Source organism: Bufo bufo, chromosome 2 (assembly GCF_905171765.1).
Source record: "Bufo bufo chromosome 2, aBufBuf1.1, whole genome shotgun sequence".
Classification (NCBI taxonomy): Eukaryota; Metazoa; Chordata; class Amphibia; order Anura; family Bufonidae; genus Bufo; species Bufo bufo.
This window is the reverse complement of record NC_053390.1, coordinates 659,952,222-659,974,598: the sequence shown is the minus strand read 5'-3', so window position 1 is coordinate 659,974,598 and position 22,377 is coordinate 659,952,222. Positions and strand designations below refer to the sequence as shown.

Genomic DNA, 22,377 nt, shown 5'->3' with positions numbered 1-22,377 from the left:
TTAGACTTCACCGGGGGGAGTCAATGGATGTTGTATATCTTGACTTCTCCAAAGCATTTGATACTGTACCACATAAAAGGTTAGTATATAAAATGAGAATGTTTGGACTAGGAGAAAATATCTGTATGTGGGTAAGTAAGGCTACTTTCACACTGGCGTTTTGGCTTTCCATTTGTGAGATCTGTTCAGGGCTCTCACAAGTGGTCCAAAACGGATCAGTTTTGCCCTAATGCATTCTGAATGGAAAAGGATTCGCTCCGAATACATCAGTTTTCCTCCGGTCAGTCTCCATTCCGCTTTGGAGGCGGACACCAAAACTGAGTTCTGTATGACACAATCTGGCACAATAGAAAATGGATCCGTCCTCCATTGACTTTCAATAGTGTTCAAGACGGATCCGTCTTGGCAATGTTAAAGATAATACAAACGGATCCGTTCTGAACAGATGCAGACGTTTGTATTATCTGAACGGACCCATCTGTGGAGATCCATGACGCATCCGCACCAAACGTGAGAGTGAAAGTAGCCTAACTGGCTCAGTGATAGAAAACAGAGGGTGATTATTAGCGGTACACACTCAGATTGGGTCACTGTCACTAATGGAGTACCTCAGGGTTCAGCATTGGGACCTATTCTCTTCAACATATTTATTAATTATTTTATAGAATACTTGCACAGTAAAATATAATTTTTTGCAGATGACACTAAACTGTGTAAAGTAATTAACATGGAAGAGGACAGTATACTACTACAGAGGGATCTGGATAGATTGGAGGCTTGGGCAGAGAAGTGGCAGATGAGTTTTAACACTGACAAATGTAAGGTTATGCACATGGGAAGGAATAATGCAAGTCACTAGTACATACTAAATGGTAAAACACTGGGTAACACTGACATGGAAAAGGACCTAGGAATTTTAGTGAACAGCAAACTAAGCTGTAGAAATCAGTGTCAGGCAGCTGCTGCCAAGGCCAATAAGATAATGGGTTGCATCAAAAGGGGCATAGATGACCGTGATGAGAACATAGTCCTACCACTTTACAAATCACTAGTCAGACCACACATGTACTGTGTACAGTTATGCACTCCTGTGAACAAGGCAGACATAGTAGAGCGGGAGAGGGTTCAGAGGAGGGCAACTAAAGTAATAACTGGAATAGGTGGACTACAGTACCCAAAAAGATTATCAAAATGAGGGTTATTCACTTTAGAAAAAAAGATGACTAAGGGGATATCTAATAACTATGTATAAATATATCAGGGTCAGTACAGAGATCTCTCCCATCATCTATTTATCCCCAGGACTGTGACGAGGGGACATCCTCTGCATCTGGAGGAAAGAAGGTTTGTACACAAACATAGAAGAGGATTCTTTACGGTAAGAGCAGTGAGACTATGGAACTCTCTGCCTGAGGAGGTGGTGATAGTGAGTTCACTAAAAGAGTTCAAGAAGGGCCTAGATGTATTTCTGGAGTGTAATAATATTACAGGCTATAGCTACAAGAGATGGGTTGTCGATTGCCTGATTTGAGGAAAATTGGCTTCTACGTCACAGTTTTTTTTGCCTTCCTCTGGATCAACTTGCAGGATAACAGGCTGAACTGGATGGACAGATATCTTTTTTCAGCCTTACAAACTATGTTACTACAGGGAGTGCAGAATTATTAGGCAAGTTGTATTTTTGAGGATTATTTTTATTATTGAACAACAACCATGTTCTCAATGAACCCAAAAAGCTCATTAATATCAAAGCTGAATATTTTTGGAAGTAGTTTTTAGTTTGTTTTTAGTTTTAGCTATTTTAGGGGGATATCTGTGTGTGCAGGTGACTATTACTGTGCATAATTATTAGGCAACTTAACAAAAAACAAATATATACCCATTTCAATTATTTATTTTTACCAGTGAAACCAATATAACATCTCAACATTCACAAATATACATTTCTGACATTCAAAAACAAAACAAAAACAAATCAGTGACCAATATAGCCACCTTTCTTTGCAAGGACACTCAAAAGCCTGCCATCCATGGATTCTGTCAGTGTTTTGATCTGTTCACCATCAACATTGCGTGCAGCAGCAACCACAGCCTCCCAGACACTGTTCAGAGAGGTGTACTGTTTTCCCTCCTTGCAAATCTCACATTTGATGATGGACCACAGGTTCTCAATGGGGTTCAGATCAGGTGAACAAGGAGGCCATGTCATTAGATTTTCTTCTTTTATACCCTTTCTTGCCAGCCACGCTGTGGAGTACTTGGACGCGTGTGATGGAGCATTGTCCTGCATGAAAATCATGTTTTTCTTGAAGGATGCAGACTTCTTCCTGTACCACTGCTTAAAGAAGGTGTCTTCCAGAAACTGGCAGTAGGACTGGGAGTTGAGCTTGACTCCATCCTCAACCCGAAAAGGCCCCACAAGCTCATCTTTGTTGATACCAGCCCAAACCAGTACTCCACCTCCACCTTGCTGGCGTCTGAGTCGGACTGGAGCTCTCTGCCCTTTACCAATCCAGCCACGGGCCCATCCATCTGGCCCATCAAGACTCACTCTCATTTCATCAGTCCATAAAACCTTAGAAAAATCAGTCTTGAGATATTTCTTGGCCCAGTCTTGACGTTTCAGCTTGTGTGTTTTGTTCAGTGGTGGTCGTCTTTCAGCCTTTCTTACCTTGGCCATGTCTCTGAGTATTGCACACCTTGTGCTTTTGGGCACTCCAGTGATGTTGCAGCTCTGAAATATGGCCAAACTGGTGGCAAGTGGCATCTTGGCAGCTGCACGCTTGACTTTTCTCAGTTCATGGGCAGTTATTTTGCGCCTTGGTTTTTCCACACGCTTCTTGCGACCCTGTTGACTATTTTGAATGAAACGCTTGATTGTTCGATGATCACGCTTCAGAAGCTTTGCAATTTTAGTGCTGCATCCCTCTGCAAGATATCTCACTATTTTTGACTTTTCTGAGCCTGTCAAGTCCTTCTTTTGACCCATTTTGCCAAAGGAAATTATGCACACCTAATATAGGGTGTTGATGTCATTAGACCACACCCCTTCTCATTACAGAGATGCACATCACCTAATATGCTTAATTGGTAGTAGGCTTTCGAGCCTATACAGCTTGGAGTAAGACAACATGCATAAAGAGGATGATGTGGTCAAAATACTCATTTGCCTAATAATTCTGCACGCAGTGTATATTACTATGAATAACTTCCCCTACATTGTGGTTTACTGATAGACGACTAATCAGATCAGTGAAATTAGAAATTTTTAAAACATGACCTAAAGTTACTTGACTAATAGAGCTTGGAAACACCTACCCCCATTCCTCAAGTATGAAGTGTACCATTTACTCATACTCCCTATGCTGTCTAATCCCTTTAGGCCCAATATGTGATATTTCCTCTACTAGTCAAACATACCACTAACATTCCAGTATCTTGTTGTGGACATGAAATCTAGTTCCTGCAATGAGCACTTCTTTCCATAATGTTTTATATACAGTTGCTTGTATGGCCCAATAAATGATTATAAGTGTGGTAAACATGGATCTCAGTTGCTAATTACTCAAGTTACCCTAAATGGTCCAGTTCATGGTGTGTGGCCTTAAAATGCCCAATTCGTTTACGAGGCTTTGTGTAAAAGCATTGGTTGAAAAAGACTTCACAGTCGCAACATTACTGTGTATGCTGCTTGACTATTGAATAAAATACCTACTGCTTGAAATGGATGAGTGCTGCAGACCTTTCTACATTGCTGATTCTATAGGGATCCAGAGACAGGATCTTTCACTGCGTGAATCATTACGCCCTGGATTTTCACCAGGTAGCTTGAATATTGGGAATGTATTCACACTATTGAAGGCGTTGGATTGCTGTTTATATTCATTTGTATCCTCAGGATAGGTCACCAGTATGTAATCAGTGGGTCACCAGTGAACGCCTTGGCCTCCTTACAGTTTCCCAAGCAAAGCGCTGTCCATTGTATAGTGGTTGTGCTTGCTATTGCATCTCAGCCCCTTTCACTTGAATGGGACTGAGCTACACATAGGCCACATGATCAATGAACGCGTTGTCACTGGTCTAGGAAGAGGTCATGGTGCTCACTGGAACCCCGAAGCCTCTTCAAACAGCTGATCGGCAAAGGTGCTGGGAGTCAGGCACCCAGAAGTCAGATACTGATGACCTATCCTCAGAATCCTTATTAAACACTCAGACAACTGCTTTAACTATGTAATGAGGCAGATGATTATTGTAATATGCTGAGTGATTTATCTATGTAATACAGATGAATTTCACATTTTAATCTGAACTTTTCTTGTCCAAAAATTCCAGAATTTCTGTTGTCCCATAGCTACTATGTTGTCTATCAGGTTAGCTATGCACTGGTGCTGTAGAAGTCCTTTTGTGTTCAGCCAGTCATATTGCTGCCCCACTAATAGGAACTATTTGGAGTTTTTTATGTTTCTCCACTGATTTTGAACATAATAAATGTTTTTTTATTAGAAACATTGAAAAACTTTGCTCACGTTGGAAACGAGTTAAGTAAGAAACTTACTTACCTTAAAATAAAGGTGAAAGAACAAAAATCTAAACTTAAACTCCTAAGTAGTGAGATTGAAGATCAACTTGTAATAATGAAGATACTGGAGGTAAGTGTTTTTTTCAGCTATATAAATGTATATGATGGTCCCTTTCCCTTCATAGTAACACATACATGTATTGTCGGTCAATTAATTCAGCATTGACAGTGGTAAAAGACTGACCCAGTCTGCCAAGCTTATGGGAGATGTTCATGTCAGCCTCGGCAGTAGTACGCACATGTGGCATGGTTTCCAGGGATGCTCCACTGGACAGTGCTAATATAATAAAATGACATTGTCCCTGCCATTTAGGGTTCGGTGTATGGGCTACACCAAAAAGGAGTCCATGCAGCAGACCTACAGTCATGTGAAAAAATTAGGACACCCTTTGAAAGCATGTGGTTTTTTGTAACATTTTTAATAAATGGTTATTTCATCTCCGTTTCAACAATACAGAGAGATTAAAGTAATCCAACTAAACAAAGAAAACTGAAGAAAAGTCTTTTCAAGATCTTCTGTAAATGTCATTCTACAAAAATGCCTATTCTAACTGAGGAAAAAGATAGGACACCCTCACATGTATTCCCTCTTAAATTGGCTCAGATCTCACACAGGTATATCACACCAGGTGCACATAATTAGTAGATCGTTACTCTGCATGTTGAATGAGGCTTGCCCTATTTAAACCTCAGACATTTAGTTTGGTGTGCTCCTGACTGTTGAAGTGAGAGTGAGCACCATGGTGAGAGCAAAAGAGCTGTCAGAGGACTTCAGAAAAAAGATTGTAGCAGCCTATGAGTCTGGGAAGGGATTTAAAAAGATCTCCAAAGATTTTGAAATCAGCCATTCCACTGTCCGGAAGATAGTCTACAAGTGGAGGGCTTTCAAAACAACTGCCAACATGCCCAGGACTGGTCGCCCCAGCAAGTTCACCCCAAGAGCAGACCGCAAGATGCTAAAAGAGGTATCCAAAAACCCTAAAGTGTCATCTCGAGAACTACAGCAGGCTCTGGCTACTGTTGATGTAGAAGTACATGCCTCTACAATCAGAAAGAGATTGTACAAGTTTAACTTGCATGGGAGGTGTGCAAGGAGGAAACCTTTGCTTTCCAAGAGAAACATCGAGGCCAGACTGACATTTGCCAGCGATAAAGTTGACAAAGACCAGGACTTCTGGAATAATGTTCTTTGGACAGATGAGTCCAAAATTGAATTATTTGGACACAACAGCAGAGGACATGTTTGGCGTAAACCAAACACAGCATTCCAAGAAAAGAACCTCATACCAACTGTGAAGCATGGAGGTGGAAGTGTCATGGTTTGGGGCTGCTTTGCTGCAGCAGGACCTGGTCAGCTCACCATCATAGAATCCACGATGAATTCTACTGTGTATCAGAAGGTGCTTGAAGAACATGTGAGACCATCAGTTAGAAAATTAAAGCTGAAGCGGAACTGGACCATGCAACATGACAATGACCCAAAACATACTAGTAAATCAACCAAAGATTGGCTGAAAAAGAAGAAATGGAGAGTCCTGGAATGGCCAAGTCAAAGTCCAGATTTGAATCCCATTGAGATGCTGTGGGGTGACTTGAAAAGGGCTGTACGTGCAAGAAACCCCTCAAACATCTCACAGCTGAAAAAGTTCTGCATTGAGGAGTGGGGTAAAATTTCCTCAGACCGATGTCGAAGACTGGTAGATGGCTACAAGAACCGTCTCACTGCAGTTATTTCAGCCAAAGGAGGTAACACTCGCTATTAGGGGCAAGGGTGTCCTATCTTTTTCCTCAGTTAGAATAGGCATTTTTGTAGAATGACATTTACAGAAGATCTTGAAAAGACTTTTCTTCAGTTTTCTTTGTTTAGTCGGATTACTTTAATCTCTCTGTATTGTTGAAACGGAGATGAAATAACCATTTATTAAAAATGTTACAAAAAACCACATGCTTTCAAAGGGTGTCCTAATTTTTTCACATGACTGTATGCCCTGAAAAGACCTGAGATCCCATTAGAGTGGTTGTGGCCTACTATGTGGAGTATGTACAGTGTGGAGATAGGCTCATGAGAGCACAGAATATTACCATGGTTCATTGGAAATCTGCAATGTACATAAAGATATTTGCCCCTGCAGCAGGGAGGTGTCGATAACACTTAAATCCACTACTGCCACTGCAACTATTGTACATAGCAAGTGCTGCTCTACTTGGAGATGAACCATTACTGTTCCAGTTTTACACTGTGCGGCTGACCAGATCTGTTGAAGACTATGGTGTCTGCCTATCTATGGCATGATCTTGCATTAATCATAGTTCAGTGGTTCAGATTCCACTGTAATTCAGTGTGTGATGGGAAAAACCTTTGATCATGTTATACAGTAACAGGTCTGGTCACAGCTTTACATGCAAGCAAATAAAAACACAAACATTTGTACTTCTAAACTGACCCAATGGTTTCATAGATCTAGTGGTTTGCAAGAGGCACATCACCATTAATGCCCAGTAGCATAGACCACTTATTCCGTCATTGATTAAAACTGTTAAACTGAGTAAAAATATGTGGGAGCTCTCAGATACTGATGACAATAAATCCAGTTGGAATGTATAGCAGTAAAGTAAAATACACAGAACCTTGAATGCACAGCCCCATGAGCTGCTGTATGAACATAACTTTACACATACAGTATATTTGGCATTCCATAACTGATGGTGGTTTCCAGTAATATATGGTAATGGAAAATAAATACATTATCTATTTTCTAGAACCCTTTACAAAATGTAGTGCTTAAAGGGAATGACCTATTATTTTAATCACATTTTTATGTCAAACCCATTTTTAAAGAATTTTGGATGATTTTATTTTAAATTTTCCATGTCAATATACACATTACAATACACATTTTCATGTCAATACACATTTTCACATTACACCCACATACTTAAATGTATTTTATTGGGATGTGATAGACCAACACAAAGTAGTAAGTATGTGTGAAGTGAAAAGATAATCATGCATGGTTTTCTAAATTTTAAATAAATACAAATCTCAAAAATGTGGCGTGCATTGGTATTCAGCCTCCTGTACTCTGATAATACATAATAATAAAATCCAGTGTGACCAATTGCCTTCAGAAGTCTCCTAATTAGTAACTGTAGTCCACCAATGTGTAATTTATTCTCAGTATCACTACAGCTGTTTTGTGAAGGCCTCAGAGGTTTGTTAGAGAAGATTAGTAATCATACAGCATCATGAAAACCAAGGAACACACCAGACAGGTCACGGCTAAAGTTGTGTAGAAGTGTAAATCAGGGTTAGGTTATATAAAAATATCCCAAGCTCTGAACATCTCATGGAGCACTGTTCAATCCATCATCCAAAAATGGAAGGAGCATGGCACAACGGCAAACCTACCAAGACATGGATGTCCACCTAAACTGCCAGCCAAGGCAAGAAGAGCACTAATTAAAGAAGCAAAAGACTTGCAGCTGTAATGGCAGCGAAAGCTGGTCCTAAGTATTGACTCAGGGGGGCGGAATACAAATGCACACCACACTATCCAGATGTTTATTTATTATAAATTATGAAAACCATATATCATTTTCTTTTTACTTCACAATTACCCGATACTTTGTGTTGGTTTATCACATAAAATCCCAATAAAATACATTTAAGTTTGTGAGTGTAACGTGAAAAAATTTTGAATACTTTTTAAGGCACTGTATAGATTTAGACAAAAACCCATGAAATTTTGCCGTTTTCTTACTGGCCACTAAGCCTAATAATAGGAGCCACTTCTTAAAGAGGACCTTTCACCGATTATTACACTATGAACTAACTATACAGACATGTAGAGCGGCGCCCGGGGATCTCACTGCACTTACTATTATCCCTGGGCGCCGCTCCGTTCTCCTGCTATGTCCTCTGGTATCTCCGTTCACTAAGTTATGGTAGGCGGAGTCTGCCCTTGTTCTTCTGTAGGGCTGGCCAATCGCATTGCAGAGCTCACAGCCTGGGAGAAAATAACCTCCCAGGCTGTGAGCTCTGCGCTGCGATTGGCCAGCGCTAGAGCAGAACAAGGGCAGACTCCGCCTACCATAACTTAGTGACTGGAATCTCTGCCTACTATAACTTAGTGAGCGAAGATACCAGAGGGCATAGCGGGAGAACGGAGCGGCGCCCAGGGATAATAGTAAGTGCAGTGAGATCCCCGGGCGCCGCTCTACATGTCTGTATAGTTAGTTCATAGTGTAATAATCAGTGAAAGGTCCTCTTTAAGCTTCATGCAGTGTCATGCCCCACTCTGACGATGTGCGGAGGTCAGCCAGGATTGCAGCACGAGTTTAGTTTTTGTTTTGATGCCGTGCTGGATCCGCCTCGCATCAGGTGCACTGGGTGGAGTCATTAGTTTAAATGGTCTCCAGCTAAGTGCTCTGAGCGGATTCTACTGTTCATTTGGTCTGGGAAGTTTGGAGGGAAGGTTGGCTGTCAGTTCCTGCTCTCAGAAGATAAGTGTCATTTCTTGTTTGGTTGTTTATGTCATCTATCCCATCCAGGTTCTGTGCGAGCAGGCTGCTCCTTTCTCCCCACTTCACCATCTTAGGGAGTTCAGGGTTCTGTCAGTACAGGCTGGAGGACACAGCAAACCTACCTTCAAGGTCTGTCTGTGGGCTGAGCAGTGCAGGGAAAGAGGTCAGGGATAAACTAGGAGGTGACCCTTCCCCTGTCTCTCGTCCAGAGCCTGGTTGGTGTGTTATCTGTTATACTGTGCACGTCCGCCGTGACATGCAGACGTCCGTGGAACATGGTCCGTGAGATACCGGACTGGCATTGCAGGAGCGCACAGCGACATTGGTTGCTATGACGCCGTGCGCTCCTGCAATGCCAGTCCGGTATCTCACGGACCGTGTTCCATGGACGTCTGCATGAGGCTTTAGGGTCCATTCACACATCCTTAAGTGTTTTGCGGATCTGCAATTTGCGGACCGCACATCAGAGACACTATAATAGAAAATGCCTTTTCTGGTCCGCAATTGTGGACAAGAATAGGACATGTTCTATTTTTTTCAGGAACAGAATTGAGGATCCCGAAAAAAAGGATGCGGATCCAAAAATGCGGATTCGCATCTGTTCTGGCCCCATTGAAAGTGAATGGGTCTGCAAATTGAGGAACGAATGCGGACCCAAATTACGGACGTGTGAATGGACCCTTAGTCTGTACAGATCACTTTACTGCAGGTGTCTGCTTATGATTACAGGCAGGTTTAGAATGGCATACATCACCTTTGTGTATAGATAAGACAGGATCCACCATTCACAGTAGGTGATTGTCAGAGCTTAACCACTTCACATCTGGGCCATTTGCCCCCTTCCTGACCAGGCCTAATTTTGCAAATCTGATATATCTCACTTTATGTGGTATTAACTTTGGAACGCTTTTACTTATTCAAGCCATTCAGAGATTGTTTTCTCGTGACACATTGTACTTCATGCTAGTCAAAAATTTGAGTCAATATATTAAACCTTTATTTATGAAAAAATCCCAAATTTACCCAAAATGTTAAAAGATTAGCAATTTTAAAAATTTCAATTTCTCTGCTTTTAAAACAGAAAGTGATACCTCAAAAAATATTTATTACTTAACATTCCCCATATGTCTACTTTATGTTGGCATCATTTTGGAAATGTCATTTTATTTTTTTAGGACGTTAGAAGGCTTAGAAGTTTAGAAGCAATTCTTAAAATTGCCAAAACCCACTTTTTAAGGACCAGTTCAAAACTGAAGTCACTTTGTGGGGCCTACAAAGTGGATACCCCCATAAATGACCCCATTGTAGAAACTACACCCCTCAAGTTACTTAAAACCGATTTTACAAACTTTACAAATTTTAACCCTTTAGGCGTTCAACAAGAATTAACCCCTTAAGGACTTAGGGCGTACCGGTACGCCCTATTTCCCGAATCCTTAAGGACTCAGGGCGTACCGGTATGTCCTAAGTTTAAATCGAGATTGCGGAGCTGCGGGGGTTAATCCGAACAGGATGCCGGCTGAAATCATTCAGCCGGCATCCTGTCACAATGCCAGGGGGGTCATGTGACCCCTCCCGTTTCAGCGATCGCCGCAAACCACAGGTCAATTCAGACCTGCGGTTTGCTGCGCTTTCTGCAGTTTCTGATCCCCGCGATCAGAAACTTTAGTGTGCCTAAAATATCGATTTTGCACCCCTGCATGATTTTATCCCGGTGGGAGGTGCAGGGGGGGGTTGCGGGCGGTGGGGGCGGTGCGGGAGGCGGGCGGTGCGGCGATCCCCCGCCCGCCTCCTCTTGAAAATTTGTTGGTGGCCAGTGGTTATACCAGAGTGTCAGCACATTGCTGACACTCTGGTATAAACGGCTGACATCTGTGCAGATGTGCTAAAGGCATAGATCTGTTCAGACAAAGTGTAAGTAAAATACAGTACAAAACACTATATAGTGTACTGTACTGTATTATGCAGACATCAGACCCACTGGATCTTCAAGAACCAAGTGGGTCTGGGTCCAAAAAAAAGTAAAAAAAAGTGAAAAAAAAAAGTAAAAATCAAAAAACACATTTATCACTGATTAAAAATGAAAAAAAATAAAATTCCCTACACATGTTTGGTATCGCCGCGTCCGTAACGACCTGATCTATAAAACGGTCATGTTACTTTGCCCGCACGGTGAACGCCATAAAAATAAAAACTATTAGGAAATTGAAATTTTGCCCACCTTACTTCCCAAAAAAGGTAATAAAAGTGATCAAAAAAGTAGCATGTACGCCAAAATAGTACCAATCAAACCGTCATCTCATCCCGCAAAAATCATACCCTACCCAAGATAATCGCCCAAAAACTGAAAAAACTATGGCTCTTAGACTATGGAAACACTAAAACATGTATTTTTTTGTTTCAAAATGAAATCATTGTGTAAAACTTAAATAAATAAAAAAAAAGTATACATATTAGGTATCGCCGTGTCCGTATCGACCGGCTCTATAAAAATATTACATGACTTAACCCCTCAGGTGACCACCGGAAAAAAATAAAAATAAAAACAGTGTAAAAAAAAGCAATTTTTTGTCATCTTACGTCACAAAAAGTGTAATAGCAAGCGATCAAAAAGTCATATGCACCCCAAAATAGTGCCAATCAAACAGTCATCTCATACCGCAAAAAATGAGATCCTACTTAAGATAATCGCCCAAAAACTGAAAAAACTATGGCTCAGACTATGGAGACACTAAAACATTTTTTTTGTTTTAAAAATGAAATCATTGTGTAAAACTTACATAAATAAACTTACACTTTTTTGGAGTTTCTACTCTAGGGGTGCATCAGGGGGGCTTCAAATGGGACATGGTGTCAAAAAAACCAGTCCAGCAAAATCTGGCTTCCAAAAACCGTATGGCATTCCTTTCCTTCTGCGCCCTGCCGTGTGCCCATACAGCAGTTTATGACCACATATGGGGTGTTTCTGTAAACTACAGAATCAGGGCCATAAATAATGAGTTTTGTTTGGCTGTTAACCCTTGCTTTGTAACTGGAAAAAAAATATTAAAATGGAAAATCTGCCAAAAAAGTTAAATTTTGAAATTGTATCTCTATTTTCCATTAAATCTTGTGCAACACCTAAAGGGTTAACAAAGTTTGTAAAATCAGTTTTGAATACCTTGAGGGGTGTAGTTTCTTAGATGGGGTCACTTTTATGGAGTTTCTACTCTAGGGGTGCATCAGGGGGGCTTCAAATGGGACATGGTCTCAAAAAAACTAGTCCAGCAAAATCTGGCTTCCAAAAACCATACGGCGCACCTTTCCCTCTACGCCCTACTGTGTGCCCGTACAGTAGTTTATGGCCACATCTAGGGTGTTTCTGTAAACGGCAGAGTCAGGGCAATAAAGATACAGTCTTGTTTGTTAGTGGAAAAAATGGGTTAAAATGGAAAATTAGGCAAAAAAATGAAATTCTCAAATTTCATCCCCATTTGCCAATAACTCTTGTGCAACACCTAAAGTGTTAACGAAGTTTGTAAAATCAGTTTTGAATACCTTGAGGGGTGTAGTTTATAGAATGGGGTCATTTTTGGGCGGTTTCTATTATGTAAGCCTTGCAAAGTGACTTCAGACCTGTAGTGGTCCCTAAAAATAGTTTTTTTGGTAAATTTCTGAAAAATTTCAAGATTTGCTTCTAAACTTCTAAGCCTTGTAACATCCCCAAAAAATAAAATATAATTCCCAAAATAATTCAAACATGAGGTAGACATATGGGGAATGTAAAGTCATCACAATTTTTGGGGGTATTACTATGTATTACAGAAGTAGAGAAACTGAAACTTTGAAATTTGCAAATTCTTCAAAATTTTTGGTAAATTAGGTATTTTTTTATGCAAAAATTTTTTTTTTTTTTGCTTCATTTTACCAGTGTCATGAAGTACAATATGTGATGAAAAATCTATCTCAGAATGGCCTGGATAAGTCAAAGTGACACTGGTCAGATTTGCAAAAAATGGCCAAGTCCTTAAGGTGAAATGGAAAATGGAGATCAAATTTTTTTATTTCACTTTTTTGGCAGATTTTCCATTTTAATCCAATTTTTTATTTAACACATCAATGTTAAACAGCCAAACAAAACTCAATATTTATTACCCAGATTCTGCGGTTTACAGAAACACCCCACATGTGGTCATAAACTGCTGTATGGGCACACGGCAGGGCGCAGAAGAAAAGGAGCGGCACATGGTTTTTAGATGCCATGTCCCATTTGAAGCCCCCTTGATGCACCCTTACAGTAGAAACTCCCAAGAAGTGACCCCATTTTGGAAACTAGGGGATAAGCTGCCAGTTTTATTGGTACTATTTTTGCGTACATATAATTTTTTGATCATTCATTATAACACTTTATGGGGCAAGATGACCAAAAAATTGGCTGTTTTAGCACAGTTTTTATTTATTTATTTTTACAGCGTTCACCTGAGGGGTTCGGTCAAGTGACATTTTTATAGAGCAGATCGTTACGGACGTGTCGATACCTAATATGTATACTTTTTTTTTTATTTCACTTTAACACAATAATAGCATTTTTTAAACAAAAAAAAAAGATGTTTTAGTATCTCCATGTTCTGAGAGCTATAGTTTTTTTTTAAATTTTTGAGCGATTTTCTTATGTAGGGGCTCATTTTTTGTGGAATGAGGTGACGGTTTTATTGGTACCATTTTGTGGGACATACGCCTTTTTGATCACTTGGTGTTGCACTTTTTGTGATTTAAGGTGACAAAAATAGCTTTTTTCGACACAGTTTTTATTTATTTTTTTATGGTGTTTATCGGACTGGGTCTATCATGTGATATATTTATAGAGCCGACCGACACGGATGCGGAAATACCAAATATGTCTATTTTATTTATTTTTTTCTATTTTTTAAAAAAAAATATTTAATTCCTTACTTGGGGAATTTTTTTTTTTTACATGTGAAACTTTTTTTTTTTAACACTTTATTTTTTATTTTTTATTTTACACTTTTCGTCCCCCATAAGGTAAAAAAAAAGATCTCTGGGGGACATTTAACTTCACTTTTTTTAATTTTTTTTCTTCACTGTTGATTTCTCCTGTAACTGGGGCTGACATAGTAGCCCCAGTTACAGGAGAAGTACACCCCCCAGAGAGGCTGTACAGCGCAATACAGCGCTGTACAGCCTCCATGCAGGGCTGATCGAGATCTCTGAAAGACCTCACAGCTCTTGCACTCTCCCGGCCCCGTCGATCACATGACCGCCTGTCACGAGTGTATGTGAGCAACGATAGTAATTCACAGTACAGAGCAACTGACTGGACCCAGAACTAGGGAGGATAAAGGGTGACCCCTGTCCGACCCTCAACGCTTTCCCTATTCTGCTAAAGCACATGCCCGGATCCAAAAGGTGGAACGAGGCATGCCCACGTGCCTAAGACTAATGACCACTGTAACCCCTACAATAGTGGAAGGGGCACGGCCACCAGTGCCCTACTCAGTATATGGAGGGAACCGTGGCCACCTCAGATCCAGTCAGAAAACAAACAGGAATACAACAATGTCTGCAGACTTAGCTGAAGGTGTTGTAGCCGCAGAGAAGACGGATCCAAGGACAGGCTGGCAAAATCCGGAGTGCTAGCTGCAGCAGAACACAGGTCCAGTGGACTGATAGCTACAAGTGAAGAAACCAAAGCAAGAGCCACAACTGAAGTGAGAACTATAATCCACATCCTATCATAGGAGGAGGGGTGATATAAAGGGAGGGAAATCAAACACATGAAGGACAGCTGTGGTGAAAGAAACCAGAAGTAAACAGAGTAGTGAGAACGCCTCCCAGCTCTAGTAGTGACATCATCACAGGGGTGGAGAAACAGAGCTGTGAGAACGTCCCAAAGCTCTGGTAGTGACAGTACCCCCCCCCTCTACGGGTGGACTCCGGACACCCAGGACCCACCTTCTCAGGATGAGCCCTATGAGATGCCCTGATGAGGCGAGTGGCTTTAATGTCCGACACCGGAACCCACATCCTCTCCTCAGGACCATAACCCTTCCAATGAACGAGGTACTGAAGAGAACTGCGGACCATGCGAGAGTCCACAATTCTGGAAACCTCAAACTCCAGATTGCCATCAACCAAAATCGGAGGAGGAGGCAAAGAGGAGGGTACCGTGGGCTGGACATATGGTTTTAAGAGAGATCTGTGAAATACATTATGTATCTTCCAAACCCGTGGAAGATCAAGACGGAAGGCAACAGGATTGATGACTGACAAGATTTTATAAGGCCCAATAAACTTGGGACCCAATTTCCAGGAGGGAACCTTCAACTTAATGTTTCTAGTAGACAACCACACCAGATCACCCACATTCAGGTCCGGACCAGGCACACGTCTCTTATCAGCCACACGCTTATACCTCTCACTCATCTTTTTAAGATTACTCTGAATCTTTTGCCAAATGGTAGACAAAGACGAGGAAAATCTCTCCTCCTCAGGTAAACCAGAAAGAGCCCCTCCCGAGAATGTACCAAACTGCGGATGGAACCCATATGCACCAAAGAATGGTGACTTATCAGAAGATTCCTGACGACGGTTGTTCAGAGCAAACTCAGCAAGAGGGAGAAATGAACACCAATCCTCCTGGTTCTCTGAAACAAAACAGCGCAAATATGTCTCCAGATTCTGATTGAGGCGCTCAGTCTGACCATTCGACTGCGGATGAAAAGCAGAAGAGAAGGACAGCCGAACCCCCAGGCGAGAACAGAAAGCCTTCCAGAACCTGGACACAAACTGCGTGCCTCTATCGGAAACAATATCAGAGGGAATGCCGTGCAATTTAACAATATGGTCGACAAAAGCTTGCGCCAACGTTTTAGCATTGGGTAAACCAGGGAAAGGTACGAAATGAGCCATCTTGCTAAAACGGTCCACCACCACCAGGATCACCGACTTCCCCGAGGAACGAGGAAGATCCGTGATAAAGTCCATGGACAGGTGTGTCCAAGGACGGGAAGGAATGGGTAACGGGAGAAGGGAACCTGAAGGCCGTGAACGAGGGACCTTAGCGCGAGCGCACGTCTCACAAGCAGCCACAAAACCCTCCACCGACTTACGAAGAGCCGGCCACCAAAATCTCCGAGCAATGAGATCCACCGTGGCTCTACTCCCGGGGTGACCAGCAAGAACCGTATCATGATGCTCCTTGAAGAGTTTGTGATGTAGCTCAGGAGGCACGAACAACTTCCCAGAAGGACAACGGGCAGGTGTCTCAGTCTGGGCAGCCTGGACCTCGGCCTCCAAATCGGAATATAGAGCAGAAACAACTACCCCCTCCGCCAAAATGGGACCCGGGTCCTCGGAGTTTCCTCCTCCCGGAAAACAGCGAGAGAGAGCATCAGCCTTCACATTTTTTATCCCAGGGCGGAATGTAACAACAAAATTGAATCTGGAGAAGAACAGAGACCATCTGGCCTGTCTCGGATTCATACGCCTGGCCGACTCCAAGTATGCCAGATTCTTATGGTCGGTAAAAACGGTGATAGGGTGCCTGGCCCCCTCCAACCAATGGCGCCATTCCTCGAAAGCCAACTTGATGGCCAACAACTCCCTATCTCCCACATCATAGTTTCTCTCTGCCGGGGAGAGTTTTTTAGAGAAAAAGGCACAGGGTCGCCACTTGGCAGGGGAAGGGCCCTGGGACAAAACCGCACCCACACCCACCTCGGAAGCATCCACCTCAACAATAAAAGGTAAGGAAACATCGGGATGCACCAAGACGGGAGCAGACGCAAAATTCTCTTTAATCTTAGAAAAGGCTGCAAGCGCCTCCTCCGACCAAGAGGAAAAATCCGCCCCCTTCTTTGTCATGTCAGTGAGGGGTTTGACAACAGAGGAATAATTCAAAATGAACTTTCTGTAATAGTTCGCAAAACCCAGAAAGCGCATCAATGCCTTCTGATTCTCAGGAAGCTCCCACTCAAGTACAGCACGGACCTTCTCGGGATCCATGCGAAAACCAGAAGCAGAGAGGAGAAAACCCAGAAATTGAATCTCAGATACCATAAAAAGACACTTCTCCAGCTTGGCGTACAATTTATTTTCCCGCAGAATCTGCAGAACCTGAAAAAGATGATCCTGATGGGTCTGAACATCAGGGGAAAAAATCAAAATATCATCAAGATATACCAATACGAATTTCCCCATTAAATGATAGAAAATACTATTAACAAAATGCTGAAAGACGGCCGGAGCATTCATCAGGCCGAAAGGCATAACGAGATTCTCGAAATGCCCGTCAGGGGTATTAAAGGCCGTTTTCCATTCATCCCCCTCTCTGACCCTGACCAGGTTGTACGCGCCTCTCAAATCCAATTTGGAAAACACCTTGGCCCCAACAATTTGATTGAAGAGGTCCGGGATCAGAGGAAGGGGATAGGGATCGCGAATCGCGATACGGTTCAGCTCCCTAAAATCTAGGCAAGGTCTCAGAGAGCCATCTTTCTTTTTAACAAAAAAAAAACCCGCGGCCACAGGTGACTTTGAGGGACGAATATGCCCCTTTTCGAGACTCTCGGAGATGTAAGTTCGCATTGCGATTCTTTCCGGTTGTGAGAGATTGTAGAGGCGTGCTTTTGGCAGCTTGGCGCCGGGAATGAGGTTAATGGGACAGTCAAACTCCCGGTGAGGAGGTAGCTCCTGAACACCGCTCTCGGAAAACACGTCCGAGAAATCAGAGAGAAATGATGGCACCGTTTTAGTAGACACCTCTGCAAAAGTCGCTGTGAGACAATTCTCTCTACAAAAATCACTCCACTCATTTATTTGCCTTCCTTGCCAATCAATAGTGGGGTTATGTCTAGTGAGCCAGGGTAACCCCAAAACTAGAGGAGACGGCAATCCGTTAAGGACAAAACAAGATATATCCTCCACATGAGTGTCACCTACAGCTAGCCGGATATTGTGAACAATGCCCTTCAGAGATCTCTGTGAGAGTGGAGCAGAGTCAATAGCAAAAACAGGTATATCTTTATCTAATGTGCAAACCTGAAAACCATGCATGGCTACAAATTGAGTGTCAATAAGATTGACGGCCGCTCCACTATCGACAAAAATCTCACAAGAAATGACTTTGCTCTCTAGCGCCACCCTGGCAGACAGGAGAAAACGGGAACTGCAGGTCAGAGGAAAAGCATCAAATCCTACATCAACTTTGCCCAAAGTAGCAGATGAAGCAGAACTTGATGATTTACCTTTTGAGATTTTTCTCTTATTATCGCTCTTAGTACGGTTCAAGAATCTCCTAGACAGACAAACATTAGCCAAATGACCTATGCCCCCACAACAAAAACAGACCATACTCTGAGGACTAAATCCTCTTTTATCAGGGGCAAGTCGAGCTAGCTGCATGGGCTCCTCCTCAGAGGGGAGCGAGACAGGATGAGGCTCCTGCACACTGAATGAGTCCGCACCACTGCCCCTAGACTGACAATGGCTGGACAGAGAGGTCTCGTTTCTTTCTCTTAGACGCCTGTCAAGGCGTACCGCCAATGACATGGCAGACTCTAAGGACGTTGGTCTCTCATGGAAAGCAAACGCATCTTTTAATCTCTCCGAGAGACCATGACAGAACTGACTCCGGAGTGCAGCATCATTCCAACCCGAATCAGCTGCCCATCTCCGAAATTCAGAACAATAAAGCTCCGCAGACCGTTTGTTCTGGCATAAAACACGTAGGTTAGATTCGGCCAGAGCAACACGATCCGGGTCATCATAAATCTGCCCCAGGGCCACAAAAAATCCCTCCACGGATCGAAGGGAGGGATCCCCTGATGGCAGCGAAAAAGCCCAAGTCTGAGCATTACCCCTGAGCAGGGAGATGACAATCCTCACCCTCTGCTCTTGATTACCAGAAGAGTGAGGACACAAGCAAAAATGGAGTTTGCATGCCTCTCTGAAACGAACAAAATTCTCACTGCCCCCGGAGAACGTCTCCGGAAGTGAGACTTTTGGCTCGCAACAGACTCCATGAGCCGGAGCAGGGCCCAATGCTTGAAGCTGGGTCATAGATTGACGGAGATCCGCTACTTCCAAAGAAAGACCCTGCATGCGGTCAACCAGGTCAGAAAGCGGATCCATGTCAAAAAAGGACGGTTTTGGTGGATTATAATGTCACGAGTGTATGTGAGCAACGATAGTAATTCACAGTACAGAGCAACTGACTGGACCCAGAACTAGGGAGGATAAAGGGTGACCCCTGTCCGACCCTCAACGCTTTCCCTATTCTGCTAAAGCACATGCCCGGATCCAAAAGGTGGAACGAGGCATGCCCACGTGCCTAAGACTAATGACCACTGTAACCCCTACAATAGTGGAAGGGGCACGGCCACCAGTGCCCTACTCAGTATATGGAGGGAACCGTGGCCACCTCAGATCCAGTCAGAAAACAAACAGGAATACAACAATGTCTGCAGACTTAGCTGAAGGTGTTGTAGCCGCAGAGAAGACGGATCCAAGGACAGGCTGGCAAAATCCGGAGTGCTAGCTGCAGCAGAACACAGGTCCAATGGACTGATAGCTACAAGTGAAGAAACCAAAGCAAGAGCCACAACTGAAGTGAGAACTATAATCCACATCCTATCATAGGAGGAGGGGTGATATAAAGGGAGGGAAATCAAACACATGAAGGACAGCTGTGGTGAAAGAAACCAGAAGTAAACAGAGTAGTGAGAACGCCTCCCAGCTCTAGTAGTGACATCACAGGGGTGGAGAAACAGAGCTGTGAGAACGTCCCAAAGCTCTGGTAGTGACACCGCCGGGCCGGAACAGGAAGCGCATAGCGCTTCCTGATCTGTATACACAGCGCTCGGTGAGGGCTGTGTATACAGCGATCTAGAAGGCAGAGACACCTGGGCACTATCCCTGCCTTCTCTAAGGGTTGCCCTGCTGTCACAGCGGGCAACCCGATCTGCAGCTGCATGATTAGCATGCAGCTGCAGTCTCTGAATGGACGTTCAGGAACGTCCATTCAGAGATATAGAACCACCTCCTGGACGTTTTTAGTCTATGGGCGGACGGGAGGTGGCTAACTATTCTTTCCTTGTACACTAAACTCCCCACAGGTCACAGAGCATGCCTAGAAAACTTTACCATGTAAGTCAACAGGGTCCCCTCCTGATCATTGTGTTTGTGGCCCATGGGGCTGCCATAAAGCAATTTTCTTAATGCTTTCTAAATGCTGTTAAGAACAACTCAGGGAAGATGGCCGCCCCTATAATCATGTTCAGGAAACAGAATAAACAAATCTACAATCAGAAAATAAAAACTGATTAGATATATTATGTTTTGCTATCTGGTTTTAACTGGTAGAAAAAAAATTGTGACACATTCCAATAGTTTTGTCACAAGTAGTAGAGCTTTCTTACCAATTATTTTATGTACAGAGGAAATTGTGGCAACCTCTCTGGGCACCATAAAATAGTGCTTTTCATGTTTGTCGCTACCTGTGGAAACATATACGGCTACTAAAGAGGTGCTTTGTTCATAAACAAAGCCAAACCTGTCATTGGGATGTGTGTGGTATTGTAGCTTAGCACCAATTAATTTTGCTAAGTGGTTCTGCTCTGTAATACCAGACACAACCCATGGACAGGTATGGCACTGTTTTTGGAAGAAAGCAACCATGTTTTTCTAACCCATTACAACCCCTTTAAGAAGCACTTTGACACTAAACAAGCAGTAATGTGCTAAATATTAGAGTCTAGAGTAGATGATCACATGATCATTTGGTAAAAATGCTTCTTAATTTTGTATTTTAGTCTGTTTTAATATTTTCCCTCTTCTTCAGGTGGATACTGATATCAAGATTCGCACCTGCAAAGGATCATGTCAAAATATCCAGCTTTTCATGACCAACCTTGAAAATTATGGATCCTGGAAGAAAGATTTGGACATGATAAGAAATTATCAAAAATATGAAACCAAAACTATGCATAACATAAGCTTTGTTAACTTACATGAACAAAAGATTGGTGCCAGCTTCAAAGAACTATGGCCTCTAATGGATCTGAAACAGTTGGAGATGTTTGACAGTATAGATCAATATAGGCTAAAATTAGAGGATATATGATCAAATCCACGCCTTTAAAGCATACCTGTCATTTCAGATGCCTTCACAGAACAAGCTGTCATGTGAATAGATACAGAATAACATTATTTCTGGCCATTATATAACTTGTATTCTGCATTTAACAATGGTTTGCCCTTCTGCAGGCTCCACCTCTAATTTATGGTTTTCCCTCAGTTAGTGGGAGGACACTAGCTGATATGATGTCTCCCATACACAGCAGATATAGAGAAGATCCTGATCCCATATCCTTTTGTAGCACATCCTCAGAAGCAACAGAAGAATCAAGGTTGTTATACATTTGTACTGATAAGTGTAGCTGTGAATCCAGCACAGGGGTAAAACAGTAAAACACTTATTATCCAGCAGTTTCTCTATGAGTCTCCCTCCCACTACAAAATCCTCTACCTCTTTATAGACTTCTACTGCCAGCAGCTACAACCTGATCTCTTAGGCCTCTTTCAAAAGGGCGAGTTTTCCGCGTGGGTGAAATGCATGAGTGAACGCATTGCACCCGCACTGAATCCGAACCCATTCGTTTCTATGGGGCTGTGCACATGAGCGGTGATTTTCACGCATCACTTGTGCGTTGCGTGAAAATCACAGCATGTTCTATATTCTGCTTTTTTCACGCAACGCAGGGTCCATAGAAGTGAATGAGGCTGCGTGAAAATCGCAGGCATCCGCAAGCAAGTGCGGATGCGGTGCGATTTTCATGCATGGTTGCTAGGTGACGATCGGGATGGGGTCCCGATCTTTATTATTTTCCCTTAAAACATGGTTATAAGGGAAAATAATAGCATTCTTAATACAAAATGCTTAGTAAAATAGGGATGGAGGGGTTAAAAAAATAAATAAAATTAAACTCACCTCCTTCACTTGTTCGCGCAGCCCGGTTTCTCTTCTTTCTTCTTCTTGATGACCTGGGAGGAAAACGACCTTTGGTGACGTCACTGCGCTCATCACATTAACCATCACATAGTCCATCACCATGGTGATGGACCATGTGATGGATCATGTGATGACCGCAGTGACGTCATCAAAGGTCCTTTTGCCAGGTCCTGAAGAAAGAAGAAAGAAGAGGAGATCCGCTATGTGACCAAGTGGATGGGGTGAGTTAAATTTGTTTATTATTTTAAACCCCTCAATGGACATT

The 22,377-nt window shown here is 42.6% G+C and overlaps 1 protein-coding gene across 1 annotated transcript in view; it reads left to right on the top strand.

Moving 5' to 3' along the window:
* LOC120990054 (fibrinogen alpha chain-like) overlaps nt 1–21,763 on the top strand; it is a 31,602-nt gene extending 9,839 nt beyond the window's left edge. Inside the window, exons 2-3 of the mRNA XM_040418566.1 lie at nt 4,504–4,649; nt 20,943–21,763. Coding sequence (XP_040274500.1) covers nt 4,504–4,649; nt 20,943–21,224 — 428 coding nt within the window. The 3' untranslated portion in view covers nt 21,225–21,763. The remainder of the gene's footprint in view (nt 1–4,503; nt 4,650–20,942) is intronic.
* Nucleotides 21,764–22,377: the final 614 nt, after the last annotated feature.